This window comes from Cherax quadricarinatus, chromosome 93 (genome assembly GCF_038502225.1).
Source record: "Cherax quadricarinatus isolate ZL_2023a chromosome 93, ASM3850222v1, whole genome shotgun sequence".
NCBI lineage: Eukaryota > Metazoa > Arthropoda > Malacostraca > Decapoda > Parastacidae > Cherax > Cherax quadricarinatus.
The window spans coordinates 9597153-9622876 of NC_091384.1; the positions used below are offsets into that span (position 1 = coordinate 9597153).

Below are 25724 nucleotides of genomic sequence, written 5' to 3' on the forward strand. Positions count from 1 at the left end.
AACATGAACGAGATGGCCCAGCGCCAGAGGTGGAAGGTTGATAGTCGTCTGGGTTTTCAGCACTATTTCTGGTATCAAATGAACATGAACGAGATGGCCCAGCGCCAGAGGTGGAAGGTTGATAGTCGTCTGGGTTTTCAGCACTATTTCTGGTATCCTGGGCATTGCTTTCAGCCACAAACTCCTCAAAACCATGAAATTCATCTTCATGACACTTCATCTGTGTTAGAACTATCACTTGGGAAAATAAGAATCCCAGTTCACTGGGGAATGAGGTATTCCTTACCACTAGGCATGGTGAACAAGGCATACTAAATTGGCATTCCCACAATGCACTGCGTACTCCCTGAATCTTTTTATACTGCACACACTGAATACACAGACCCATTCTCTCACATGTAGGCCTACCAGCTTTCTCCTGTCAGATTTGAAGCCACTAGAAATTTGGCATAGTACAGTGGACCCTCATTTTTCGTAATTAATCCGTTCCAGAGAGCGTGACTATTATCAAAATTGATGAATTGAGAATCCCTTTTCCCTGTAAGAAATAATGTAAATCCAATTAATTTGTTCCAGACACCCAGAAGTATCAAAAACAATTTTTTTTTTTACCTTAAGGATAGATTTACATGCACAAAAGAATGAACATTCAACATGACAGTTTCCTCACTACCACCCTCTACCACTATCACAACTGCTAGCACCCTCTACCACCATCACTACCACCCTCTACCACTATCACAACTGCTAGCACCCTCTACCACAATCACTACCACCCTCCACCACTATCACAACTGCTACCATTCTACCACCACCACCTTCGTATTTTTCTACAAACTTTTTCTTAAATTATGTGTTTCTCACATTCTTTCCCAAAGGGCTGGAACTAAAAGCTTTCTTTGGAGCCATGGTGACTTATTTAGCAGTTGCAAGCACTAAAACAAATGGAATATTATGAAATGTATCGTATGAACTCGTGGGATCATCCAGACTCACTGATAAACAATGGCACACTGGCTGGGAATGGAGTATGAGGCGGCTTGAGGGCTGTGTGTACACGTCCCAGATGAACAACTATTTGGGAGTCAATTGACGATTCGCGAGTCAATGTTTTGACAAAAACAATATTACAATTTTCGAAAATTACGACTTTCGAGCCTTACGATTATCGAGGATCCACTGTATTACGGGACCGACAGTGAAAGGGATAACGATGTATCTCTAAAGAATCATTCATGAGATGGGCCAGGTTAGATTACTACCTAAGGTACTGAAGCAAATTCTTGGGCAGCTTTGGGAAAAGGCTGCATAAATAGATGGGTGTGAATAGCTGGTTTTGAGAAGTACCTGCCTAGTATAAGCCAGTAGGCCTGCTGCTGTGCTCTTCTATTCTTACCTAACTTGAAAATAAAATTCTAACAGTTACTGACCTCTTCTTCGGAGCAGTCTGGCCGCTGTTCCGCTATGACACATATCCTCTCATCCCTCAGGACCTTGTGGGAGAAGACGGCAATGCGACCTCGGTATATAAATTTCATGGGTTCTACTGCCAGGACAGTTGCGATGATGTCGTCGGTGTTGTGCTTACGGCCAGTGACCGTCATCAGACCATCACGAGACCCACACACAAACACTAGACCACCCTGAGGAAGACCAAACCACATTAAGTAAGTAAGTAAGTTTATTCAGGTATACACAAATACAGTTACATAGAATTATCATACATAGCAACATTTGTGTAGAGAACCTGGGATAACCCAAAAAAGTCAGACTCAGTGACTTATTTCCATTGGGATCCTTTAATGTCATAAACAAAAATTAATCATACATACAATGTACAGGTGCTCCTTGACTTACAATATATTGAATTTACAATGTTGCAAAAGCAATTACTTTGGAGATGAAGCCTTGAACCCTGGCTTTGAAGCCAGGGTTCAAACTGTAGTACTACGCCATGAGATCAGCTCACTCACGCCATGAGATCAGCTCACTCACGCCATGAGATCAGCTCACTAACGCCATGAGATCAGCTCACTCAGATAAGCTGTGAGCGGTAAATTTGGGCCTAGATATGAGAGAATGCATCTATGTGGTAAGTGTGCACCATATAAAACAAATCCTGCAGAACGCAGTGCATAATGAGGAAAAAAACTGCGACAATATTTTTGGATTAAAACAGTGACTTTGCGGTGTATTTTCGTATGGTTTTTACAGTTGTATTTGTGATCTCTTGGTCTCATTTGTTTATTCTGGACCCTATTTTGAAATTGGAATACAGCATTTTGAACTTTGTGTGAAATTAGCCAAATTACCAATTTCTGATCACTTTATTGAGTAGTTGAAATAGACTGGGCAGTTCCTTGGTTTCAATTGATAAAACAGAAGTGATACTAGCAAAATAGCTAAGAATGTAGTTGACTGGAATAATGTAATTGGCCTAAAATAGGAGTCAGTGTGGGCAAAATCGCTGATGCGGCAAAATTCACGATAGAGTAATTTCGTCAATTTTCCATCAAATTTTGTACTTTCTGTTTTATTCCTTTCAGAAAAAGATTCTCTACCACTTCATAAGAAAAAAATAATTTTTTTTTTAAATTCTTGGACCTTGTGAACGAAGTGTAGAACTATGGGATAGACCCTCAAAGGGTCAAGATAATTACCTAGCATGAAGGCAGCAAGTACATAATTTGTATTTACTTATTTTTCAATACTGGTACGTGTATTTAGTTAGTTACAGTAATTATTTAATTACTTATTCAATAACATTAGTTATTTATTTACTTACTTGTTTAGTACAGTGGACCCCCGGTTAACGATATTTTTTCATTCCAGAAGTATGTTCAGGTGCCAGTACTGACCAAATTTGTTCCCATAAGGAATATTGTGAAGTAGATTAGTCCATTTCAGACCCCCAAACATACACGAACAAACGCACTTGCATAAATACACTTACATAACTGGTCGCATTGGGAGGTGATCATTAAGCGGGGGTCCACTGTATATCATATTCACATCCGAGTTATGATGGGTCTGTCAGAACGTAACCCCATCATAAGTCAAGGAGCACCTTTACTAAGTCCAGGACTGCATAAATTACATTCATTCATAACACAAAAAATGGTGACAACAATAAGTTAGTATGTGCCAAACCTAACAGCTTGGTTGATCACAGGAGTAGCTCCAGTAAGCCTGTATCACTGGTCATAATAAGCTTATCAAGAAATTACTTAACCCTCTGAGGGTTGAGAGGCCCTCTCCCAAATTTGTTCTCAGGGTCGAAAAATTTTCGAAAAAAATAAATAATTTTTTTCTTATGAAATGATAGAGAATCTTTTTCCGGTCGTAATGACACCAAAAGTATGAAATTTGATGAAAAACTTACGGAATTATGCTCTCGCGAAGTTAGCAGTCTCAAAGTGGGCAATTTCACCCACTTTGTGCCCTATTTTCGGTCAATTCCAATGTTGCAGTTGACTAAAATCATAGCTATTTCCGTAGAACTCCATCTGTTCTATCGGTTGAGTTCAAGAATCTGCCCATTTATCAATTTCAACTACCCAATAAAGTAGTCAGAAATTGGCAATTTGGGCAATTTCACACAAATTTCAAAAGATGCAAATTTCAAAATAGGGTCCAGAATAAACAAGACTAACATTCCTGGCACTAAAATAACATTTTATATGTTCATTAGTCACATCTCTAGGCCCCCTCTTACATTACTTTTGCTTTCCATTTTGAATTTTTATTCTCACAGAAAATAGAAGGTTTTGTCATGTATACTACTACATCATTGTAAAACGGTATAATTTATATCAGCACACTTGTGAAAGAATATTAGACTCACTAGTTGATCTGTATTAGACGCGTGGCTGGATTTGTTTACTCTTGAACATCGGCAAAAAGTGATCATTTCCACTACTTTGAGCTCAATTTAAAGGTACTTGTCATCATGAAACCAATCAAAATCATCTCTAATTCTGTAATATATCTTCCATTCTATCAAATGAGACCAAGGAGACGAGAATACAACCATAAATACCATACGAAAATGCACTAGAAAGTTGCTGTTTTAAACTAAAAACACAGTCGAAGTTTTTTTTTTCTCATTATGCACAGCATGCTTCGGGATTTTTTTTATACTGTGCACACTGACCACACAGACCCATTCTTTCATATGTAGGCCTGCTAGCTTTCTTTCACTAGATTTGAAGGCATAAGAATTTAGGCGTACAAGTACGTGACTGACCCTGGCTGCAATGACGTACTTGTACGTGACCGACCCTCAAAAGGTTAAGAGATAAATATATATTATTTTATAATCACTATTTCTTATAGGTAGTAGGTTGGTAGCCAGCAACCACCCAGGGAGGTACTACCGTCCTGCCAAGTGAGTGTAAAACGAAAGCCTGTAATTGTTTTACATGATGGTAGGATTGCTGGTGTCCTTTTTTTTCTGTCTCATAAACATGCAAGATTTCAGGTACGTCTTGCTACTTCTACTTACACTTAGGTCACACTACACATACATGTACAAGCATACATACACACACCCCTCTAGGTTTTCTTTCTAGCTCCAGTTCTTGTTTATTTCCTCTTACCTCCATGGGGAAGTGGAACAGACTTCTTCCTCTGTAAGCCATGCGTGTTGTAAGAGGCAACTAAAATGCCGGGAGCAAGGGGTTAGTAAAATTACTGAATTTAAAAAGAGAAACTTTCGTTTTTCTTTTTGGGCCACCCTGCCTCGGTGGGATATGGCCAGTTTGTTGAAAAAAAAAAAATCAATATTTCTGATATCTCAATATATAACAGATATATTTTACTTAAATGATTTAGATATAGAAAAACTGGATATCAAATTAGGGAGAAGGAGTATGGAAGAAATGAATGTTTTCAGATATTTGGGAGTTGGCATGTCAGCAGATCGATTTATGAAGGATGAGGTTAATCATAGAACTGATGAAGAAAAAAAGGTGAGTGGTGCATTGAGGTATATGTGGAGACAAAAAATGTTATCTATGGAGGCAAAGAAGGGAATGTATGAAAGTATAGTAGTACCAACACTCTTATATGGGTGTGAAGCTTGGGTGGTAAATGCTGCATCGAGAAGGCAGTTGGAGGCAGTGGAGATGTCCTGTCTAAGGGCAATGTGTGGTGTGAATATTATGCAGAAAATTCAGTGTGTGGAAATTAAGAGAAGGTGTGGAGTTAATAAAAGTATTAGTCAGAGGGCTGAAGAGGGGTTGTTGAGGTGGTTTGGTCATTTAGAGAGAACGGATCAAAGTAGAATGACATGGAGAGCATATAAATCTGTAGGGGAAGGAAGGTGGGGTAGGGGTCATCCTTGAAAAGGTTGGAGGGAGGGGTAAAGGAGGTTTTGTGGGCGAGGGGCTTGGACTTCCAGTAAGCGTGCGTGAGTGTGCTAGATAGGAGTGAATGGAGACGAATGGTATTTGGGACCTGGCGAGCTGTTGGAGTGCGAGCAGGGTAATATTTAGTGAAGGGATTCAGGGAAACCAGTTATTTTTATATAGCTGGACTTGTGTAGTGGAAATGGGAAGTACAATGCCTGCACTTTAAAGGAGGGGTTTGAGATATTGGCAGTTTGGAGGGATATGTTGTGTATCTTTATACGTATATGCTTCTGAACTGTTGTATTCTGAACACCTCTGCAAAAACAGTGATTATGTGTGAGTGAGGTAAAAGTGTTGAATGATGATTAAAGTATTTTCTTTTGGGGGATTTTCTTTCTTTATTGGGTCACCCTGCCTCGGTGGGAGACGGCCAACTTGTTGAAAAAAAAAAAAACATACATAGAAGGTGTGGAGTTAATATAAGTATTAGTCAGAGGGCTGAAGAGAGGTTGAGATGGTTTGGTCATTTAGAAAGAACTGATCAATGTAGAATGACATGGAGAGCGTATAAATCTGTAGGGGAAGGAAGGCGGGGCAGGGGTCGTCCTCGAAAAGGTTGGAGGGGGTGGGTAAAGGAGGTTTTGTGAGTGACGGGCTTGGACTTCAAGCAACCATTCGTGAGCGTGTTAGATTGGAGTGAATGGAGACGAATGGTTTTTGGGACCTGAGGAGCTGTTGGAGTGTGAGCAGGGTAATATATAGTGAAAAAATTCAGGGAAACCAGTTATTTTTATATAGCTGGACTTGTGTAGTGGAAATGGGAAGTACAATGCCTGCACTTTAAAGGAGGGGTTTGGGATATTGGCAGTTTGGAGGGATATGTTGTGTATCTTTATATATGCTTCTAAACTGTTGTATCTGGGTGCCTCTGCAAAAACAGTGATAATCTATGAGTGAGGTGAAAGTGTTGAATGATGATGAAAGTATATTTTCTTTTTGGGGATTTTCTTTCTTTTTGGGTCACCCTGCCTAGGTGGGAGATGGCCGACTTGTGGAAAAAAAAATATTTTACTTAATCCTTTCAGGGTTTAGACCTCTCAATGTCCAAAAAATTCCAACCCCCCCTCCAATTATTTATTCTTCTGAAATGATAGAGAATCTTTTTCTAAATTTCATGGCACAAAAAGTGCAAAATTTGATGAAAAACTTATGGAATTATGCTGGTTCAAAGTTAGTGATCTAAGTGCAATTGACACACTGGCAACTTCCCCCACTTTGGGTCCTATTTTAAGCCAATTCTATTATTCCAGTCGACCAAATTCTTAGCTATTTTGCATGCCTTCCATTCTATTGACTGATCACAAGAAACTGACCATTCAGCTATTTCAACTACACTATAGTGTGATGAAAATTGGGTAATTTGAAAAATTTCACACAAAATTAAAAAAAAAAACACTAATTTAAGAATTTTTCAAAAATACACAATGAAGACATTGCTGGTATTAAAACAATATTTCCTCTCTTCATTAGTCATGTCCACAAGCCTCTTTTATATTACAGTTGCTTTCCATTTTGAATTGTTATTTACACAAAAATAGATTTACTCTTTTTCTCAAATAATAAAATATAACCAGGGAAGATTACTACCGTCCAGGGAGGTACAGTGGACCCCCGGTTAACGATATTTTTTCACTCCAGAAGTATGTTCAGGTGCCAGTACTGACCGAATTTGTTCCCATAAGGAATATTGTGAAGTAGATTAGTCCATTTCACACCCCCAAACATACACGTACAAACGCACTTACATAAATACACTTACATAATTGGACGCATTTGGAGGTGATCGTTAAGCGGGGGTCCACTGTACTGCCGTCCTGCCAAGTGAGTGTAAAACGGAAACCTGTAGTTGTTTTACATAATGGTAGGATTGCTGATGTCCTTATTTTTCTGTCTCAAACATACAAGATTTCAGGTACATCTTGCTACTTCTACTTACACTTAGGTCACACTACACATACGTGTACAAGCATATATATACACACACCCATCTGGGTTTTCTTCTATTTTATTTCTAGTTCTTGTTCTTGTTTATTTCCTCTTATCTCCATGGGGAAGTGGAACAGAATTCTTCCTCCGTAAGCCATGCGTGTTGTAAGAGGCGACTAAAATGCCGGGAGCAAGGAGCTAGTAACTTCTTCTCCTGTATAGATTACTAAATTTAAAAAGAGAAACTTTTCTTTTTATTTTTGGGCCACCCTGCCTTGGTGGGATACGGCCAGTTTGATGGAAAAAAAAAAAAAAACAGGAAGATTGACCATGGTTTACAGCATCCCAATAATTAAATCAGACCTATTAAAAACCCTTAAAACAAACTGGGGGTTGTAGGAAAGGGGGCGATGGGGGGCTTTCCCATCCTCTGGAGTATAAACAAAAATTGGACATTTCTACTATTTTGGGTTTAATTTCAAGCTACTTTCCAGTTTTGAAATAAATCATCTACATTTTAGTAGTATGTCTTCTACTCTATCAAATGATACTAAGAAACTGCCAATAAAACCATAAAAACCATCCGAGAAAACATCATAAAGTTGATATTTTAAACCATACACACGGTCATTTTGTTTTTCCCATCATGCACTGTGTGATGTACTTGTTTTTATACTGTGTACACTCACTGTACAGTCTCACTGTCTCATATCTAGGTCAATATTTACTACTCACAGCTTATCTGAGTGAGCTGAGCTCATGACAGACCTACATCTGGAATCAGTGACATCGAACTATGTGACAGACAGCAAGAGGCCTATAACAGCTATATATAAAAGAGCTTTATAAGAGAGCTGACTGTATATAGAGGAGCTTTATATTAGAGCTGACTGTATATAGAGGAGCTTTATAAGAGAGCTGACTGTATATAGAGGAGCTTTATATTAGAGCTGACTGCATATAGAGGAACTTTGTAAGAGAGCTGACTGTATAGGAGCTTTATAAGAATGCTGACTATTAAATCAAATTTCTGTGAACTTACTGGACCTAAGAAGCCTAGTAGTCCGGTCCGGACAAAGGACGAGGTCTCGGACATGGGTGTGTTATCTGGGAGAAGCGGCTGAACCTTGAAGGTGGTGTTGGTCATGCCTTGTAGACCCCAGTACTGGTCACCGACCGCACCCCCAGCCACACAGATCTCTCCCACCTCGTCCGTGCGACACAGGAACGGTTGGCCCTCTAATTTGACCACTATGATCATTGCTGAAATGAAAAGGAGAATTAATGTCAATGGATTTATGAATTTTGTTGATTTCATGTATTACGTGTTAAACTTATACACACTCCAAGATTCAATTAGATCATAGGAAAAAGGTACTACCTTATTGATTTGATACACAGGAAGGCCCCACCTTACGGCTTTCTGCTAATTCTAGAGTTCTCAATTATATCTATTGTTCATTATATTCAGTGCTTGTTCTGCTTTATTGGCATTGTTTCAGCATGATGTTCTCAACATTTGAGTCAAAGAAGGGCATCAGTGTCATTTTATTGTCAGTGATTCAGTCTGTTTGCAGCATGTGTGCACTGTATCTTGTATTCTGGCAATTTTCCAAAGTTTCAATCATTTTTAAGTTATTATGTATATTTTGTGTAATTTTTTTGTTAATTACAGTGGCATCTATGGGAAGTTGTGATAAAAAGAGGAGTTGTAAGACTCTTGCTGTAAATGCTAAGTTAGACATGATTAAATTCAGTGAGGAAGTTATGGGTATGACTGAGATAAGACATAGCTTGGTTTGGTTCACCAATTAGTTAGATTATTATTATAATCAAAAAGAAGCGCTAAGCCACAAGGGCTATACAGCGCTGCAGGGTAGGGAAGGAAGCAAGGGAATTGGATGGCAGAAGGGAGGGGGGATGATCAGCAGGTTACAGAAAACAGCGGGGCAGGGGATAGTACGGGGGTAGAGGGTAGCAAGAGATACAAGTAGAAAGGGCTGAAAGTATCAGAATTTGTGAAGTAAGTCAGTCGTTGTCAAAAAGTCAATGAGAGAGTCCGGATGAAAGGTGGGTCCATCAGCGAGAAGGGAAGGTAAAGAGAGAGCAGCGGGGCGAAGACGACGACAGAGGTAAATTCTGCGTGCTCGTTGATAAAGTGGGCAGTCCAACAGAATGTGGCTGACTGATAATGGAGCTTGGCAATTCTCACAGAGAGGAGCAAGACGCCTCTCCATGAGATATCCATGAGTAAGACGAGTATGGCCAATGCGAAGACGGGAGAGAGTAGTCTCCCAACCTCGACACTGGTGATAAGAAGACGGCCAGTAACCTATACTCGGTTTAATAGACTGAAGTTTGTTGCCGAGCATAGTAGACCAACGTTGTTGCCAACGGGTGTGAAGGTGGGAAGATATTACAGCAAAATAGTCCGTACATGGAATACCTCTATAAGAAACTGGTAGGTCATGTACTGCTGACCGCGCAGCAGTGTCTGCCTGTTCATTGCCCTGTACGTCAACATGACCAGGGACCCAACAAAAAACAATATCTTTATGCTTAGTAAAGATGCGGCGTAGCCAAAGTTGGATACGGAGGACTAAGGGGTGAGGTGTATCAAATTTTTGTATAGCCTGTAAAGCACTAAGGGAGTCTGAGACAACCACAAATGATGACACAGGCATAGATGCAATACGGATAAGTGCTGTAAGGATGGCATATAATTCAGCAGTAAAAATACTAGCTGAAGATAGTAAATGCCCTTGTACGACGCTGTCCGGAAACACTGCTGCGAATCCTACGCCGTCAGAAGACTTAGAGCCATCTGTGTACACAGCAATGGCATGAGAATGAGAGTGAAAGTGGTCAAGAAAAAGAGAGCGGGAAGCGACCGTAGACAGTTGGGCTTTCGAGCAAGGGAGGGAGAAAGAACAGACTCGAACAGCTGGAACTTCCCAGGGGGGTAGGGAAAAGTGAGATGCTACATGTACATAGAAAGGTGGTAGTTGAAGAGAAGACAAGAGCGAATGGAGGCGAAGAGAGAAGGGACGGAGTAAGCAGGGGCGGCGAACAAATAAAGAATGTCTACTAATATCAGTGACCATTCTATAAATGGAAGGATTGCGGAGATCATGAGAGCGTACATAGTAGCGCAGGCAATGGGCATCACGGCGATCGGATAAGGATGGAACGTTCGCTTCTGCATAGAGGCTTTCGACAGGGGAAGAGCGAAAAGCACCAAGGCATAAACGTAATCCTTGGTGATGAATGGGGTTAAGGCTAGAGAGAGTAGCAGGAGATGCCGCTGAATAGATCTGGTCACCATAATCAAGTTTCGATAAAATAAGGGTGGAATGTAGGTGAAGGAGGGTTCGACGATCAGCTCCCCACGAAAGATGAGCAAGGGTTTTAAGAAGGTTCAGCCGGCTGTGACAAGTTGCCTTCAGAGAGGTAATGTGAGGTTTCCAGGATAACCTACGATCAAAGAGGAGGCCCAGAAACTTGACTGTATCACGTTCAGGGATACGTGAGCCATAGAGGTACAAAGGATGATCAGAGATGACAGAGCGTCTAGTGAAAGTGATTTGGTGGGTTTTAGTGCTGGAAAATTTAAACCCATGTGTGGTGGCCCAATTGGAAACACGGTCGACTGCATGCTGGAGAGAAACTGTAAGGAGGTGACAGTCAGCGCCTGCACAGGCAATAGCGAAGTCATCAACATAGAGTGATGACCAAATATTTGATGGAAGACTAGAGGCCAAATCATTAATAGCAAGGAGAAAAAGTGTTGTGCTCAGAACACATCCCTGGGGGACACCTTCAGCTTGGACAAAGTCCGGGGAGAGCACATTATTAACCCGAACACGGAAATGCCTGTCAGTTAAAAAGTTCTTAAGGAAGGATGGTAGATTGCCTCGAAGGCCTAAGGAGTGGACTTGGGCTAAAATATTATACCTCCAAGTTGTGTCATATGCCTTCTCAAGGTCAAAAAATATGGCAATAACTGAGTGGTTATTCGCAAAGGCATTACGAACATACGTATCCAAGCGCAGTAAGGGGTCTATGGTAGAACGTCCCTTACGAAAGCCATATTGACGAGTGGAGAGACTGTTGTGTGTCTCTAAATACCACACTAAACGTCTATTTACTAGACGTTCCATTACTTTGCAAACTGCACTGGTAAGAGCAATGGGACGATAGTGGGAGGTTTCATGTCCCGTAGTGCCTGGTTTGCGGAAAGGGAGAACAATGGCGGATTTCCACAGCTGTGGAAGAACTCCTTGTGACCAAATAAGATTGTAAAGGCGTAATAGGACTGCAAGGGCTGACTGATGTAAATGTTGTAGCATACGAATATGAATGTCGTCGGGCCCAGCTGCCGATGATCGACAAGCTGAGAGTGTTGCCTCCAGTTCTTGAAGTGTAAAAGGCACATTATACTGTTCTTCTCTGAGAGAAGAAAAGTCCAAGGGTGCTAACTCTCTGGCAGACTTTGAGGAAAGAAATGAGGGGCATAGATGGAGTCCCTGAGAAATACGGACCAGATGATTGCCAATTTCATTGGCAACATCTAGTGGGTTTGCTATATCAACACCGGCAACCCGCAGAACAGGAGCCGGGTCAGGAGAATATTTACCACTCAGTTTTCGTACTTTTTTCCAGACTGCACTCATAGAGGAAGCAGAGGTGATGGTGGAGACATAATCTCGCCAGCAAGTGCGTTTAGCGTCACGGATGACACGGCGAGCGATCGCACGCTTCTGTTTAAAATCAAGGAGTCGCTCTGTGGTTCTATTGTACCGGTACCTGCCCCATGCAGCGCGTTTCAAACGTACTGCACGAGCACAAGCAGGAGACCACCAAGGCACGCATTTCTGAGAATGCCTGCCCGAAGTTTGGGGTATAGAATGAGAAGCTGCGGTGAAAACGGAGGATGAGAAGAGGTGTAAAAGCTCATCGATGGAGGACGAAGAAGGAACCTCTTTAAAAACAGTCAGGTGTGAGTAAAGGTTCCAATTTGCCCGATTAAATTGCCAGCGTGGGGTGCGAAGAGGTGGCGAATATGAAGGGGAAGTAAGAATGATTGGGAAATGATCACTGTCATGTAAGTCCGGGAGAACAGACCAAGTAAAGTCTAATGCGGCGGAGGAAGAGCAAACTGAGAGATCGATGCAAGAGAGAGTATGAGTCCGAGGATCAAAATGGGTGTGAGTACCTGTATTTAAAACATGGAGGGGGTGGGTGGCAAGAAAAGCCTCTAACTGAATTCCACGGGAATCACAGTGAGACCCTCCCCAGAGGAAATGGTGGGCATTAAAATCACCAAGTAACAGGATCGGTGGCGGTAATGACGAAACAAGGAAGGCAAAATCCGGAATAGATAATGCCCGAGAAGGAGAGAGATATAAAGAACAGAGCGTATACCACCTATGTAAGTGGATACGGGCTGCTGTGTAATGCAGCGAAGTATGAATAAATAGCTGATGGTACGGAATATCAGTGCGGAGAAGAAGGGCACTTTCATTAAAGGTCCCATCAGGAAAAGGATCTGAAGAATACAATAAATTATAGCCTGAGATGTGAGAAATAACAGCAGAGTGTAATTTTGGTTCCTGTAAGCAAACACCAACAGGGGCAAACTGGGAGAGTAACATCTGAAGCTCACCCCGATTACCCCTGAGGCCGCGTATATTCCACTGTAAAAAGGCCATGATTGGCAATGATAAAGATACTTGAAATCCGCAGGTAAGGGTTCCTACGGACTAGAAGGGTTAGAAAAGTCCACATGCGGAGGCAGTGGAAAATGTTCAAGCAGCGAAGGAACGGTGCGCTGTGAAGAAAGGAGTTGCGCAGATGGAGCAGAGGAGAGAGAAAGAGCGGAAGGTGGATCAGTGTCCATTGATGGTTTGGTCTCTGCAATATATTCAGAGATTGCTTCAAGTGTTTCGGAATTCAGAGATGTCGTATGGGAGACAATATTGGGAATGGTAGGGGGAGGATGAGTAAAGATTGGAACTGTATTGGTCTGTACCAAGGTAGGGGGGGGCGAAAGGGTGGAGGGAACTGGAGAAGCGTGGCAGGGGACAGAAGAGACAGGAACCTGGGAGGTGGCAGAAGAGGAAGAAACTTGGGAGGGAACAGGGGAGGAAGGTACATTACGAGGAGGAGGGTGAACCTCTGCACTTGTAACTGAGCCAGTGAGAGGGGAAGAACTAGGGACAGAGACAGGGAGGGTAAAATGAGGAGGTGGAAGATGGGTAGGAGGTGTTACCGGACCTTTTTTTGACTTTTGAGAAGTAGAGGGACGATTGGGAAGAGGTGTCGTACGAGGTCTCGTCGATACTGAGGCTTGTAAGAGAGAACTCGAAGAAGCGAGATTAGACTGAGGCGTTGAAGTAGGGACGTCTGAGCCGAGGACAGCAAAAGGATTAGATACAGGAGTGATTATGGGAGAGGTAACCACAGAGGTGGGTGTAGAAGATGGGATACCAGAAGTGGGGGGACGTTTTGAAACACGGGAATAAGAAACACGTGGGAGTCTCCCTTGGAGGCGGAGATGAGAAACTGCCATGGCATAAGGGAGACCTTCTGTCTCTTTGAGGTAACGGATTTCCCGCTCGTTTAAATAGACCTGACAACGGCGAGAGTACGAAGGGTGAGCCTCATGACAGTTAAGGCAAGAGGGAGATCGATTGCAAGACGTATTAGAATGGTCATCGGCACCACAGACTGGGCATTCGGCGATAGATCTGCAATATTTCGCTGGATGGCCAAATCGCCAGCAATTTCTACACTGTTGTGGTGTAGGGATCACCTTTCGAACTTGTAACCGATGTCCTGCTATATAAACGGAGGATGGGAGTTCTCGGCTGTCAAAAGTTAAACGAGCCACATTGCTAGGGTATCGTCTCCGCCCACGGGCAGGAAGAACGTAAGTGTCTACCTTGAGGATTGGGAGATCTTGGAGTTCCAGCTGTTCTACAATGTCGGTGCCACATGTCTGGAAATTTTGTTGAACTATGGTATGGGGCAGAATAACGGTACCACTACAAGAATTGAGGGAATGATGTTTTTCAAGGGTGACAGGAACAGTATCTATATGGGAAAGACGAGAGAGCTCACGAGCCTGGGTAGCATTCTGTACGGTAATGATGCGCGTACCGCTCTTAAGAGCATGAAAAGAAATATCTTTACCAACATGGCGTAGGAGTGCCTTGCCAATACTATGGTCAGAAAGATAGGCAGTAGAGGAAGTTGGTCGTAAAGTGAAGAATTTAGTCCACTGTTCAGTCTGAAACTGAGCGTGGAAAGGTAGTGAAGGACGTGTCGATCGTTTCTGAGAAGAACGAGAAGGTGAAGGTGGAGAAGTATCATCAGCAGGTAATTGTCGTTGACGTTTAGGCGTGGGACCAGAGTTGGTCCGACGTGGAACGGGTCGGCGATTTGAAAATTGCCGCACCGTAGAGGGAGAGGCCGGAAGCATAGTCAGAGGAGAGCGAAGGTCTGATAAATCGAAGGAGTCAGTCGAGGCCTCAGTACCTGAAGCGGGTGAGGAAACAGCACCGGCAATAGGTACAGAGGCATGAGGAATGTCTGAAGAGTGGTCCAAAGACGAGGCGGGGTCAGAACGGGGTGCGGTATCAAGAAGGGGCCCGGGGGTACCAGGTTCATGGACTAGGGCTGCCATGGTTAGGTTACTTCTTTCTTTTTGTTTTTAAGAAAAAAAAAGAAAGAAGAAAAGAAAATAAAAATAAAAAAAAGAAAAAAAAAGGGGGGACCGGGGAGGGATAGTTCCTAGGAGGAATGAAAGGGCCAGAAATCTCCCTCCGCGCCCAAGAGGAATCGACACCGCTAGTAGCCTAGATGCAGCATGGAACCCGTGCCATACCCTACCCTTCATGCCAGTAAACCAGCAATCTGGGATAGCAACCTCACATCTGCCGAGCTACCTCGGTGGACAAAAGAGAGGGCGGCCGGATATCCGCCACAAAGCATACCTCCTTCAGCCACCACCCCCGGAATCCGAAAGGTGGCTTCCAGAGATACACCCGTCGCCCAAAAGACACCCAAAGCTACTCCGGGATACCGGAGAGGGATCGGGACATCCCTAGGCAATCCAGATTCCACGGCAAACTACGCCACCGCCAAGAAACCTCAACGGAATGGGATGGACCCCGGTGTCCTTTCCCCTACCTAGGAACTAGCGCGCCTGTGGGAGAAATCACGAAGGCTAAAAAGAGGAAGGGCAAAAGGGAGGGGTGAGGAGGAGGAGGAGGAATGGAAAAAGGGGAGGATGGGGAGGATGGGATAGGGGAGGGGAGAATGGGGGGTAATTAGGTTCGGTCTGAGGAAGAAGACCGACAGGGCTAATTCCTCAGACCAAGAGCCTCTTCACCACGCCAAGGAGCCCCCCTTGAAGAGGACCAATTAGTTAGAACAACTGTGAGCTCTAAGAATAAAGTGTTAAAGGAAATTAAAAGTGCTACATCAGTGAACACTAAACTTATAAGAAAACGTGATGGCCTTATTGCTGACCAGAAACCACAAGGTAAAGTTCCTTGCTTTAATCCTTTCAGGGTTCGTGCCGTAGATCTACGGCTTTACGTTCAGGGTCCAAACCGTAGATCTATGCCATGAGCTCAGCTCACTCTGATAAGCTGTGAGAAGAAAATTTGGGCCTAGATATGAGAGAATACATCTATGTGGTATGTGTGCGCCACATAAAACAAATCCTGCAGCAAACAGTACGTTTTTATGGTTGTACGTATTTGTGATTTCTTGGTCTCATTTGATAGAATGGAAGATATATTACAGAAATAGAGATGATATTGATTGGTTTTGGTATTGGAAATGGCTTGAAATTAAGCTCAAAGTAGTGAAAATGTTAAATTTTTGTCGATGTTCAAGAGTAAACAAATGACCTCACACTTCTAATACACGCCAGCTGATGGGTCTAATATACGTTCACAAATGTGCTGATATTATTTATACAATTATTACAATATTGCATAACAGTAAATCTTCTATTTTTTGGTTTGAATAAAAATTCATTATGTGAATAAAAAATCATTATGTGAATAAAAAATCAAAATGGAATTCATTTGTAAAGCCTGAAAATGTAACTAATGAACAGAGGAAATGTTAGTTTAGTGCCAGGAATGCCTGCGTTGTTTATTCTAGACCCTATTTTGAAAATGGAATATTTTGAACTTGGCACTAAATTGGCCAAATTACCAATTTCCGATTACATTATTTTATAGTTGAAACAGTTGATTTGGCAATTTATTATGCTCGATCGATAGAACAGAAGTAATACTACTGAAATAAGAATGTGGTTGACTGGACTAATGTAATTGGCCTAAAATGGGAGTCAAAGTCGGCAAAATCGCCGATGCGTAAATATCGCTGACACATCAAAATTCACAAAAGCATAATTTCGTCAGTTTTCCACCAAATTTCGTACCTTTTGTTTTATTAACTTCAGAAAAAGATTCTCTACCATTTCATAAGAAAAAATAAAAAAAAAATTTTTTGAAAATTCTTGGACACTGGTGCACACTTTGAAATTTGGCCTCTGGACCCTGAAAGGTTAATACTTCAAGGAAGTACCATTGCAACCTTCAACATCAACAGCAACACAACACACTGAAGAGTCACACGAAGAAACTGTTCTATCTCCTTCATACTTCCTACACTAAGCACATTCATTTCTCAAATTTACAGTCACTACATGCTATAAGCTAACAGAGAAAATATTGTAAGATCAGTAATATGTATATTGTATGTTCATTTTAATTGCCTATCTTTTTTTTTTTTTTTAGACTTAGCTCTATTGCACACTTAATATATGATAGTATAAACATGTTCCTAGGTAGTAGGTTGGTAGACAGCAGCCACTCAGGGAGGTACTACCGTCCTGCCAAGTGAGTGTAAACGAAAGCCTGTAATTGTTTTACATGATGGTAGGATTGCTGGTGTCCCCATTTTTCTGTCTCATACACATGCAAGATTTCAGGTACGTCTTGCTACTTCTACTTACACTTAGGTCACACTACACATACATGTACAAGCATATATATACACACCCCTCTGGGTTTTCTGCTATTTTCTTTCTAGTTCTTGTTCTTGTTTATTTCCTCTTACCTCCATGGGGAAGTGGAACAGAATTCTTCCTCCATAAGCTATGCGTGTTGTAAGAGGCCACTAAAATGCCGGAAGCAAGGGGCTAGTAACCCCTTCTCCTGTATATATTACTAAATTTAAAAAGGGAAACTTTTGTTTTTCTTTTGGGGCCACCCCGCCTTGGTGGGATACGGCCGGTTTGATGAAAGAAGAACAAAAGAATAAACATGTTATCAGGCTTTCATATACATGTACTTGAAAGTGAAAAAATGCCATGTTCCACTTTTCAGCAACTTCAGCTTTTCATTGAGTCAGGATACTAACCTGCCAGGTGAGCAGGGCCCTCCTGTATTTCAAGTTTTAGCAACAAAGACTGAGAATGAAAACCTTGTCACTGTGGTTGTATACAAGCTGCCAGACACAACCTCCTCACAATTCCAGAGACAGCTATTATAAATTGATAACTACTCTTTGATTCTCCATGGGGAAGTGGAACAGAATTCTTCCTCTGTAAACTATGCATGTTGTAAGAAGTGACTAAAATGATGTGAGCAAGGGGCTAGTAACCCCTTCTATTGTATGTATTACTAAATTTAAAAGAAGACTTTTGTTTTTTTCCTTTTGGGCCACCCCGCCTTGGTAGGATACGGCCGGTTTGTTGAAAAAAAAAAAAAAAGTCTGTTGAGTATACCTGGTGAAGTGTATGGTAGAGTTAATATGGAAAGAATTAAGAGTAAGATGGAGAGCAGGATAGAAGATGAACAAGGAGGCTTTAGGAAAGGTAGGGGGTGTGTAGACCAAGTGTTTACAGTGAAACATATAGGTGAACAGAATTTAGATAAGAGTAAAGAGGTTTTTGTCGCATTTATGGATTTGGAAAAGGCATATTACAAGGTGGATAGAGGGGCAATGTGGCAGATGTTGCAGGTGTATGGAATACAAGGTAAGTTATTGAAAGCAGCGAAAAGTTTTTGTGAGTATAGTGAGGCTCAGGTTAGAGTATGTATGAGAAAGAGGGAGATTATTTCCCAGTAAAAGTAGGTCTTAGACAAGGATGTGTGATGTCACCGTGGTTGTTCAATATATTTATAGATGGAGTTGTAAGAGAAGTGAATGCTCGGGTGTTGGCAAGAGGTGTGGGGCTAAAAGATAAAGAATCTAACACAAAGTGGGAGTTGTCACATTTGCTCTTTGCTGATGACACTGTGCTATTGGGAGATTCTGAAGAGAAGTGGCAGAGGTTGGTGGATGAGTTTGGTAGGGTATGTTTTATAAATTAAATTAAAAGTGAATACAGGAAAGACTTAGGTGATGAGGATAACAAAAAAAATTAGGTAATGAAAGATTGGATATTAGGTTGGAGGGAGAGTGTATGGAGGAGGTGAATGTATTTAGATATTTGGGAGTGGATGATGAGGTGAACCATAGAAGTGACGAGGGGGAAAAAGGTAAGTGGTGCACTGAGGAGTCTGTGGAGACAAAGAACTTTGTCCATGGAATCAAAGAGGGGAATGTATGAAAGTATAGTTATACCAATGCTCTTAAGTGAGTGTACAGCATGGGTGGTGAATGTTGCAACAAGGAAAAGACTGGAGGCAGTGGAGATGTCATGTCTGAGGGCAATGTGTGGTGTGAATATAATGCAGAGAATTCGTAGCTTGGAAATTAGGAGGAGGTGCGGGATTATCAAACTTATCATCCAGAGGGCTGAGTAGGGGTTGTTGAGAGGGTTCAGACATGTAGAGAGGATAGAACGAAACAGAATGACTTCGAGAGTGTATAAATCTGCAGTGGAGGGAAGGCGAGGTAGAGGTTGGCTTACGAAAGGTTGGAGGGAGAGGGTAAAGGAGGTTTTGTGTGTGAGAGGCTTGGACTTCCAGCAAGCATGTTGGAGTGCGAGCAAGGTAATATTTATGAAGGGATTCAGGGAAACCGGCAGGCTGGAGATGGGAAGTACAGTGCCTGCACTCTGAAGGAGGGGTGTTAATGCTGCAGTTTTATAACTGTAGTGTAAGCACGCCACTGGCAAGACAGTGACGGAGTTAATGATGGTGAAAGTTTTTCTTTTTCGGGCCACCCTACGTTGGTGGGAAATGGCTAATGTGTTAACAAAAATAATAAAACAAACAGTTATGAGGGTGCCTTCACCAAATTCAACTTTAACAATTTCAACAACAACTAGGATCAGATTATCAACTGAATGAAAGACACTGAGAATTTATCTTAAATGACATGGATCAAAACCAGTCCTCAGATATGATCAACTGTGGCAGTTGAAGTATGGTTAAATATAAATATAAATATATATATATATATATATATATATATATATATATATATATATATATATATATATATATATATATATATACAGGAAGGCCCCACTTATACGGCTGGTTAGGTTCCAGGCTACCGCCGTAAAGCAGAGACCGCCGTAAAGTGGAACACCCTTTTTTTCCACTTACAAATGCTTACAAACACTAGATAACAAGTTTACACTAACATATATTAAGTTGGCAATAGAACCAGGCATCAAAAAACAATAAAAAGTACAATACACACATAGTGCACTCATTACTTACCTTAAAATATTTATAGTCTTAATCTAGGGTGAGACAAGTAGTATTTATTGTAAGAAATCAAGTGTGGTATGTATGGTAATAGCCAGGCTACCTTACCAGGCCACCCCACCCACACATACTATTCTATGATATTTAAGCATCCCAGAGCGATAAAATGTATATACAGTTCACTCATTACTTACCTTAAAATATTTGTAGTCTTAATGTAGGGTCAGGAGTAAGTAAATGAGATAAAACGAATAAATGAGAGAGAGAAAGAATGAGTACATGAGAGGGGACATGCGCAGAGTTATGTAAACAAACCAGGTGAACGTAAGTTTTGTAAACAAACGAAGTGTACACGTCTGGTTTGTGTACAAGTTACATTGTGTACAGGTTGTCTCTACATTGATAAGGTAGAATTAATAAAGAAGAACACTCCCATTCTCATGTAACATCATTTTGAAGCTCTGAGTGAAGGCAATGGAAATAAGTCACACTGACTTTTTTGGGTTATCCCAGGTTCTCTACACATATGTTGTTATGTATGATAATCTATGTAACTGTATTTGTGTATACCTGAATAAACTTACTTATATACATACGAAAGGAATAATTTTCTACAGTTACCCCCAGTAACACATTTTCTCTTATGTTAGATTAGAGAAAATGTTATTCTTGCCGTCACTTGTACAAGTTATGTGGCTCCCACATCTTATATTTATGTTTATTTATTCTATTGTGGGGTGTATTTATCATCTTTTTATGTTATGTATCGTGTTTATTATATAATTTTGAAAAAAATATCATGGATGGATTAATGAAAATGTGTATATTAACGTAATATACGACTAAATGACTCGATGATTATTATTATCATTACTAATATGACGTCTGGAGACATAAGACACTTACCAATTTTAATGTGTACCTGCATGCCAGCACAGTATGTAAGTTTATTTAGGTACAGGTATACACAAGTATAATTATCAGAGTATATATAAAATATGAAATAACTTTTAAAAACATTTGAAATTTTGGAGTTTCCAGACAAAATGGAGAGACTTAGTGCTTACTGAGCTCATGGAGAATGTAAACAAACAGGGTGGGGCACGGTGACCGTATTAGAAAGTCAGGTGGGGGGAGCCGTATAGCGAGTTTTGGTCATAATTTGAAATGTCCGTATTAGCGGAACGCCGTAAAGTGGGGCCTTCCTGTATATGTATATATATATATATATATATATATATATATATATATATATATAGGTAGTAGGTTGGTAGACAGCAACCGCCCAGGGAGGTACTACCGTCCTGCCAAGTGAGTGTAAAACGAAAGCCTGTAATTGTTTTACATGATGGTAGGATTGCTGGTGTCCTTTTTTCTGTCTCATGAACATGCAAGATTTCAGGTACGTCTTGCTACTTCTACTTACACTTAGGTCACACTACACATACATGTACAAGCACATATATACACACCCCTCTGGGTTTTCTTCTATTTTCTTTCTAGTTCTTATTCTTGTTTATTTCCTCTTATCTCCATGGGGAAGTGGAACAGAATTCTTCCTCCGTAAGCCATGCGTGTTGTAAGAGGCAACTAAAATGCCGGGAGCAAGGGGCTAGTAACCTCTTCTCCTGTATATATTACTAAATGTAAAAGGAGAAACTTTCGTTTTTCCTTTTGGGCCACCCCGCCTCGGTGGGATACGGCCGGTGTGTTGAAAGAAAGAAAGATATATATATATATATATATATATATATATATATATATATATATATATATATATATATATATATACAGGAAGGCCCCACTTATACGGCTGGTTAGGTTCCAGGCTACCGCCGTAAAGCAGAGACCGCCGTAAAGTGGAACACCCTTTTTTTCCACTTACAAATGCTTACAAACACTAGATAACAAGTTTACACTAACATATATTAAGTTGGCAATAGAACCAGGCATCAAAAAACAATAAAAAGTACAATACACACATAGTGCACTCATTACTTACCTTAAAATATTTATAGTCTTAATCTAGGGTGAGACAAGTAGTATTTATTGTAAGAAATCAAGTGTGGTATGTATGGTAATAGCCAGGCTACCTTACCAGGCCACCCCACCCACACATACTATTCTATGATATTTAAGCATCCCAGAGCGATAAAATGTATATACAGTTCACTCATTACTTACCTTAAAATATTTGTAGTCTTAATGTAGGGTCAGGAGTAAGTAAATGAGATAAAACGAATAAATGAGAGAGAGAAAGAATGAGTACATGAGAGGGGACATGCGCAGAGTTATGTAAACAAACCAGGCGAACGTAAGTTTTGTAAACAAACGAAGTGTACACGTCTGGTTTGTGTACAAGTTACATTGTGTACAGGTTGTCTCTACATTGATAAGGTAGAATTAATAAAGAAGAACACTCCCATTCTCATGTAACATCATTTTGAAGCTCTGAGTGAAGGCAATGGAAATAAGTCACACTGACTTTTTTGGGTTATCCCAGGTTCTCTACACATATGTTGTTATGTATGATAATCTATGTAACTGTATTTGTGTATACCTGAATAAACTTACTTATATACATACGAAAGGAATAATTTTCTACAGTTACCCCCAGTAACACATTTTCTCTTATGTTAGATTAGAGAAAATGTTATTCTTGCCGTCACTTGTACAAGTTATGTGGCTCCCACATCTTATATTTATGTTTATTTATTCTATTGTGGGGTGTATTTATCATCTTTTTATGTTATGTATCGTGTTTATTATATAATTTTGAAAAAAATATCATGGATGGATTAATGAAAATGTGTATATTAACGTAATATACGACTAAATGACTCGATGATTATTATTATCATTACTAATATGACGTCTGGAGACATAAGACACTTACCAATTTTAATGTGTACCTGCATGCCAGCACAGTATGTAAGTTTATTTAGGTACAGGTATACACAAGTATAATTATCAGAGTATATATAAAATATGAAATAACTTTTAAAAACATTTGAAATTTTGGAGTTTCCAGACAAAATGGAGAGACTTAGTGCTTACTGAGCTCATGGAGAATGTAAACAAACAGGGTGGGGGCACGGTGACCGTATTAGGAAAGTCAGGTGGGGAGCCGTATAGCGAGTTTTGGTCATAATTTGAAATGTCCAGTATTAGCGGAGCCATGTAAAGTGGGGCCTTCCTGTATATGATATATATATATATATATATATATATATATATATATATATATATATATATAGGTAGTAGGTTGGTAGACAGCAACTTCGCCCAGGGAGTACTACCGTCTGCCAAGTGAGTGTAAAGCGAAAGCCTGTAATTGTTTTACATGATGGTAGGATTGCTGGTGTCCTTTTTTCTGTCTCATGAACATGCAAGATTTCAGGTATGGTCTTGCTACTTCTACTTACACTTAGGTCACACTACACATACATGTACAAGCACATATATACACACCCCTCTGGGTTTTCTTCTATTTTCTTTCTAGTTCTTATTCTTGTTTATTTCCTCTTATCTCCATGGGGAAGTGGAACAGAATTCTTCCTCCGTAAGTAACCATGCGTGTTTTGTAAGAGGCAACTAAAATGCCAGGGAGCAAGGGGCTAGTAACCTCTTCTCCTGTATATATTACTAAATGTAAAAGGAGAAACTTTCGTTTTTCCTTTTGGGCCACCCCGCCTCGGTGGGATACGGCCGGTGTGTTGAAAGAAAATATATATATATATATATATATATATAAGGGGGGGGGAAAGAAAGAAAGAAAGAAAGAAAGAGAGAGAGAGAGAGAGAGAGAGAGAGAGAGAATGAATGAATTCTGTACAAAGCACAAGTACGCTCACACCTTGAGTATGCTCCACTTTCTTGGTTTGCCTGCCCCCCCTCTCATATGCGACTGCTTAACAGAGTAGAAAACAGAGCAAGACATCTCATCTCTCGCCTGGACCCATCCTGGATAGATCTGTCATTTCAGCAGAGCCTTCAACATAGGAGGGATGTGGGTGGCCTTACTGTTATGTACATGGCCAATATTGTCAAAGTACCACACTTGGATCCACTTCGAGGACAGCGTGAAACAAGCTTTTATGCCACAAGACGGGCAGAAAGCAGCAACTTCACTCTGGCTGTACCCTTCTCCAGAACATCACTCCATCTGAGATCATACATACCCAGGATGACTCGAGTATGGAACATATTCATACAGCATAATGATGCCAACGAGATAAAGTCAGCTGATCAAATTAAAATGCTGGCCCACAGATGGCTCCAACTTCATCCTGTTCCCTACTTGTATGTCTCATAACAATAAAAATGCTTTCAAATGAGCTGATGTAGGTAACAGCTCTTAGCTTGCCAATAAAGTTAGGAATCCTTAACCTGTAAATAGCTTGTCAATAAAGCTAGGGATCCTTAACCTTGTCAAACCCTGTGCACACAGAGAGAGAGAGAGAGAGAGAGAGAGAGCATCATCTGACCACAAGGCTGTTTTTACGACACTTAACCCCTTGACTGTCGCAACCCCCAATCCTGAGGTGTCTCCTGGTGTCGCAAAATTTCAAAAAAAAAAAAAAAAACTAATGAAATGATAAGAGAATCTTTTCCCGATTGTAATGACACCAAAAAACGAAATTTGATGGAAAACTGACGAAATTATGGTCTCGCGAAGTTAGCGACCTCGGCAATATTTACAAATCTGCGATTTTGCCCACTTTGAGCCCTATTTTCGGCTAATTCTATTGTTCCAGTCGACCAAACTCATAGCTATTTCTTTAGAACTCCATTTTTTCTATCGATTGAGTACAAGAAACTGCCCATTTGCCAATTTCAACTACCCAATAACATGGTCAGAAACTTGCAATTTGGCCAATTTCATGAAAATTAAAAAATATGACAATTTCAAAATAAAGTCCAGAATGAACAATGCAGACATTCCTGGCTCTAAAATAACATTTTCTTTGTTCACCAGTCATGTCTCCAGGCCCCTCTGATATTACTCTTGCTTTCTATTTTGAATTTTTATTCAAACAAAAAATAGAAGACTTACTATTATGCAGACTACTGCAATACTGTAATAATTGTATAAATAACATCAACCCATTCATGACTGCATATTACAATGGGTAGTTGGACATTTATTGGATAATGACATCATTTGTTTACTTTTGAACATCGGCAAAAATCAAACATTTCCCCTACTTTGAGCTCCATTTCCAGATTCTTTACCTGGAGTTTACCTGGAGAGAGTTTCGGGGGTCAACGCCCCCGCGGCCCGGTCTGTGACCAGGCCTCCTGGTGGATCAGCACCTGATCAACCAGGCTGTTGCTGCTGGCTGGACGTAAACCAACGTACGAGCCACAGCCCGGCTGATCAGGAACTGACTTTAGGTGCTTGTCCAGTGCCAGCTTGAAGACTGCCAGGGGTCTGTTGGTAATCCCCCTTATGTGTGCTGGGAGGCAGTTGAACAGTCTCGGGCCCCTGACACTTATTGTATGGTCTCTTAACGTGCTAGTGACACCCCTGCTTTTCATTGGGGGGATGGTGCATCGTCTGCCAAGTCTTTTGCTTTCTTAGTGAGTGATTTTCGTGTGCAAGTTCGGTACTAGTCCCTCTAGGATTTTCCAGGTGTATATAATCATGTATCTCTCCCTCCTGCGTTCCAGGGAATACAGGTTTAGAAACCTC

The 25724-nt window shown here is 40.8% G+C and overlaps 1 protein-coding gene across 9 annotated transcripts in view; it reads right to left on the reverse strand.

The window, feature by feature from the left end:
• DIP2 (disco-interacting protein 2) overlaps window positions 1-25724 on the reverse strand; it is a 613961-nt gene that overhangs the window by 84728 nt on the left and 503509 nt on the right. For all 9 annotated transcript variants that reach the window (XM_070104686.1, XM_070104684.1, XM_070104685.1 and 6 more), the window contains 2 exons: window positions 8380-8600; window positions 1431-1643 (listed from right to left, as the gene is read on the reverse strand). In XM_070104686.1, the coding sequence (XP_069960787.1) occupies window positions 1431-1643; window positions 8380-8600 (434 nt within the window). The remainder of the gene's footprint in view (window positions 1-1430; window positions 1644-8379; window positions 8601-25724) is intronic.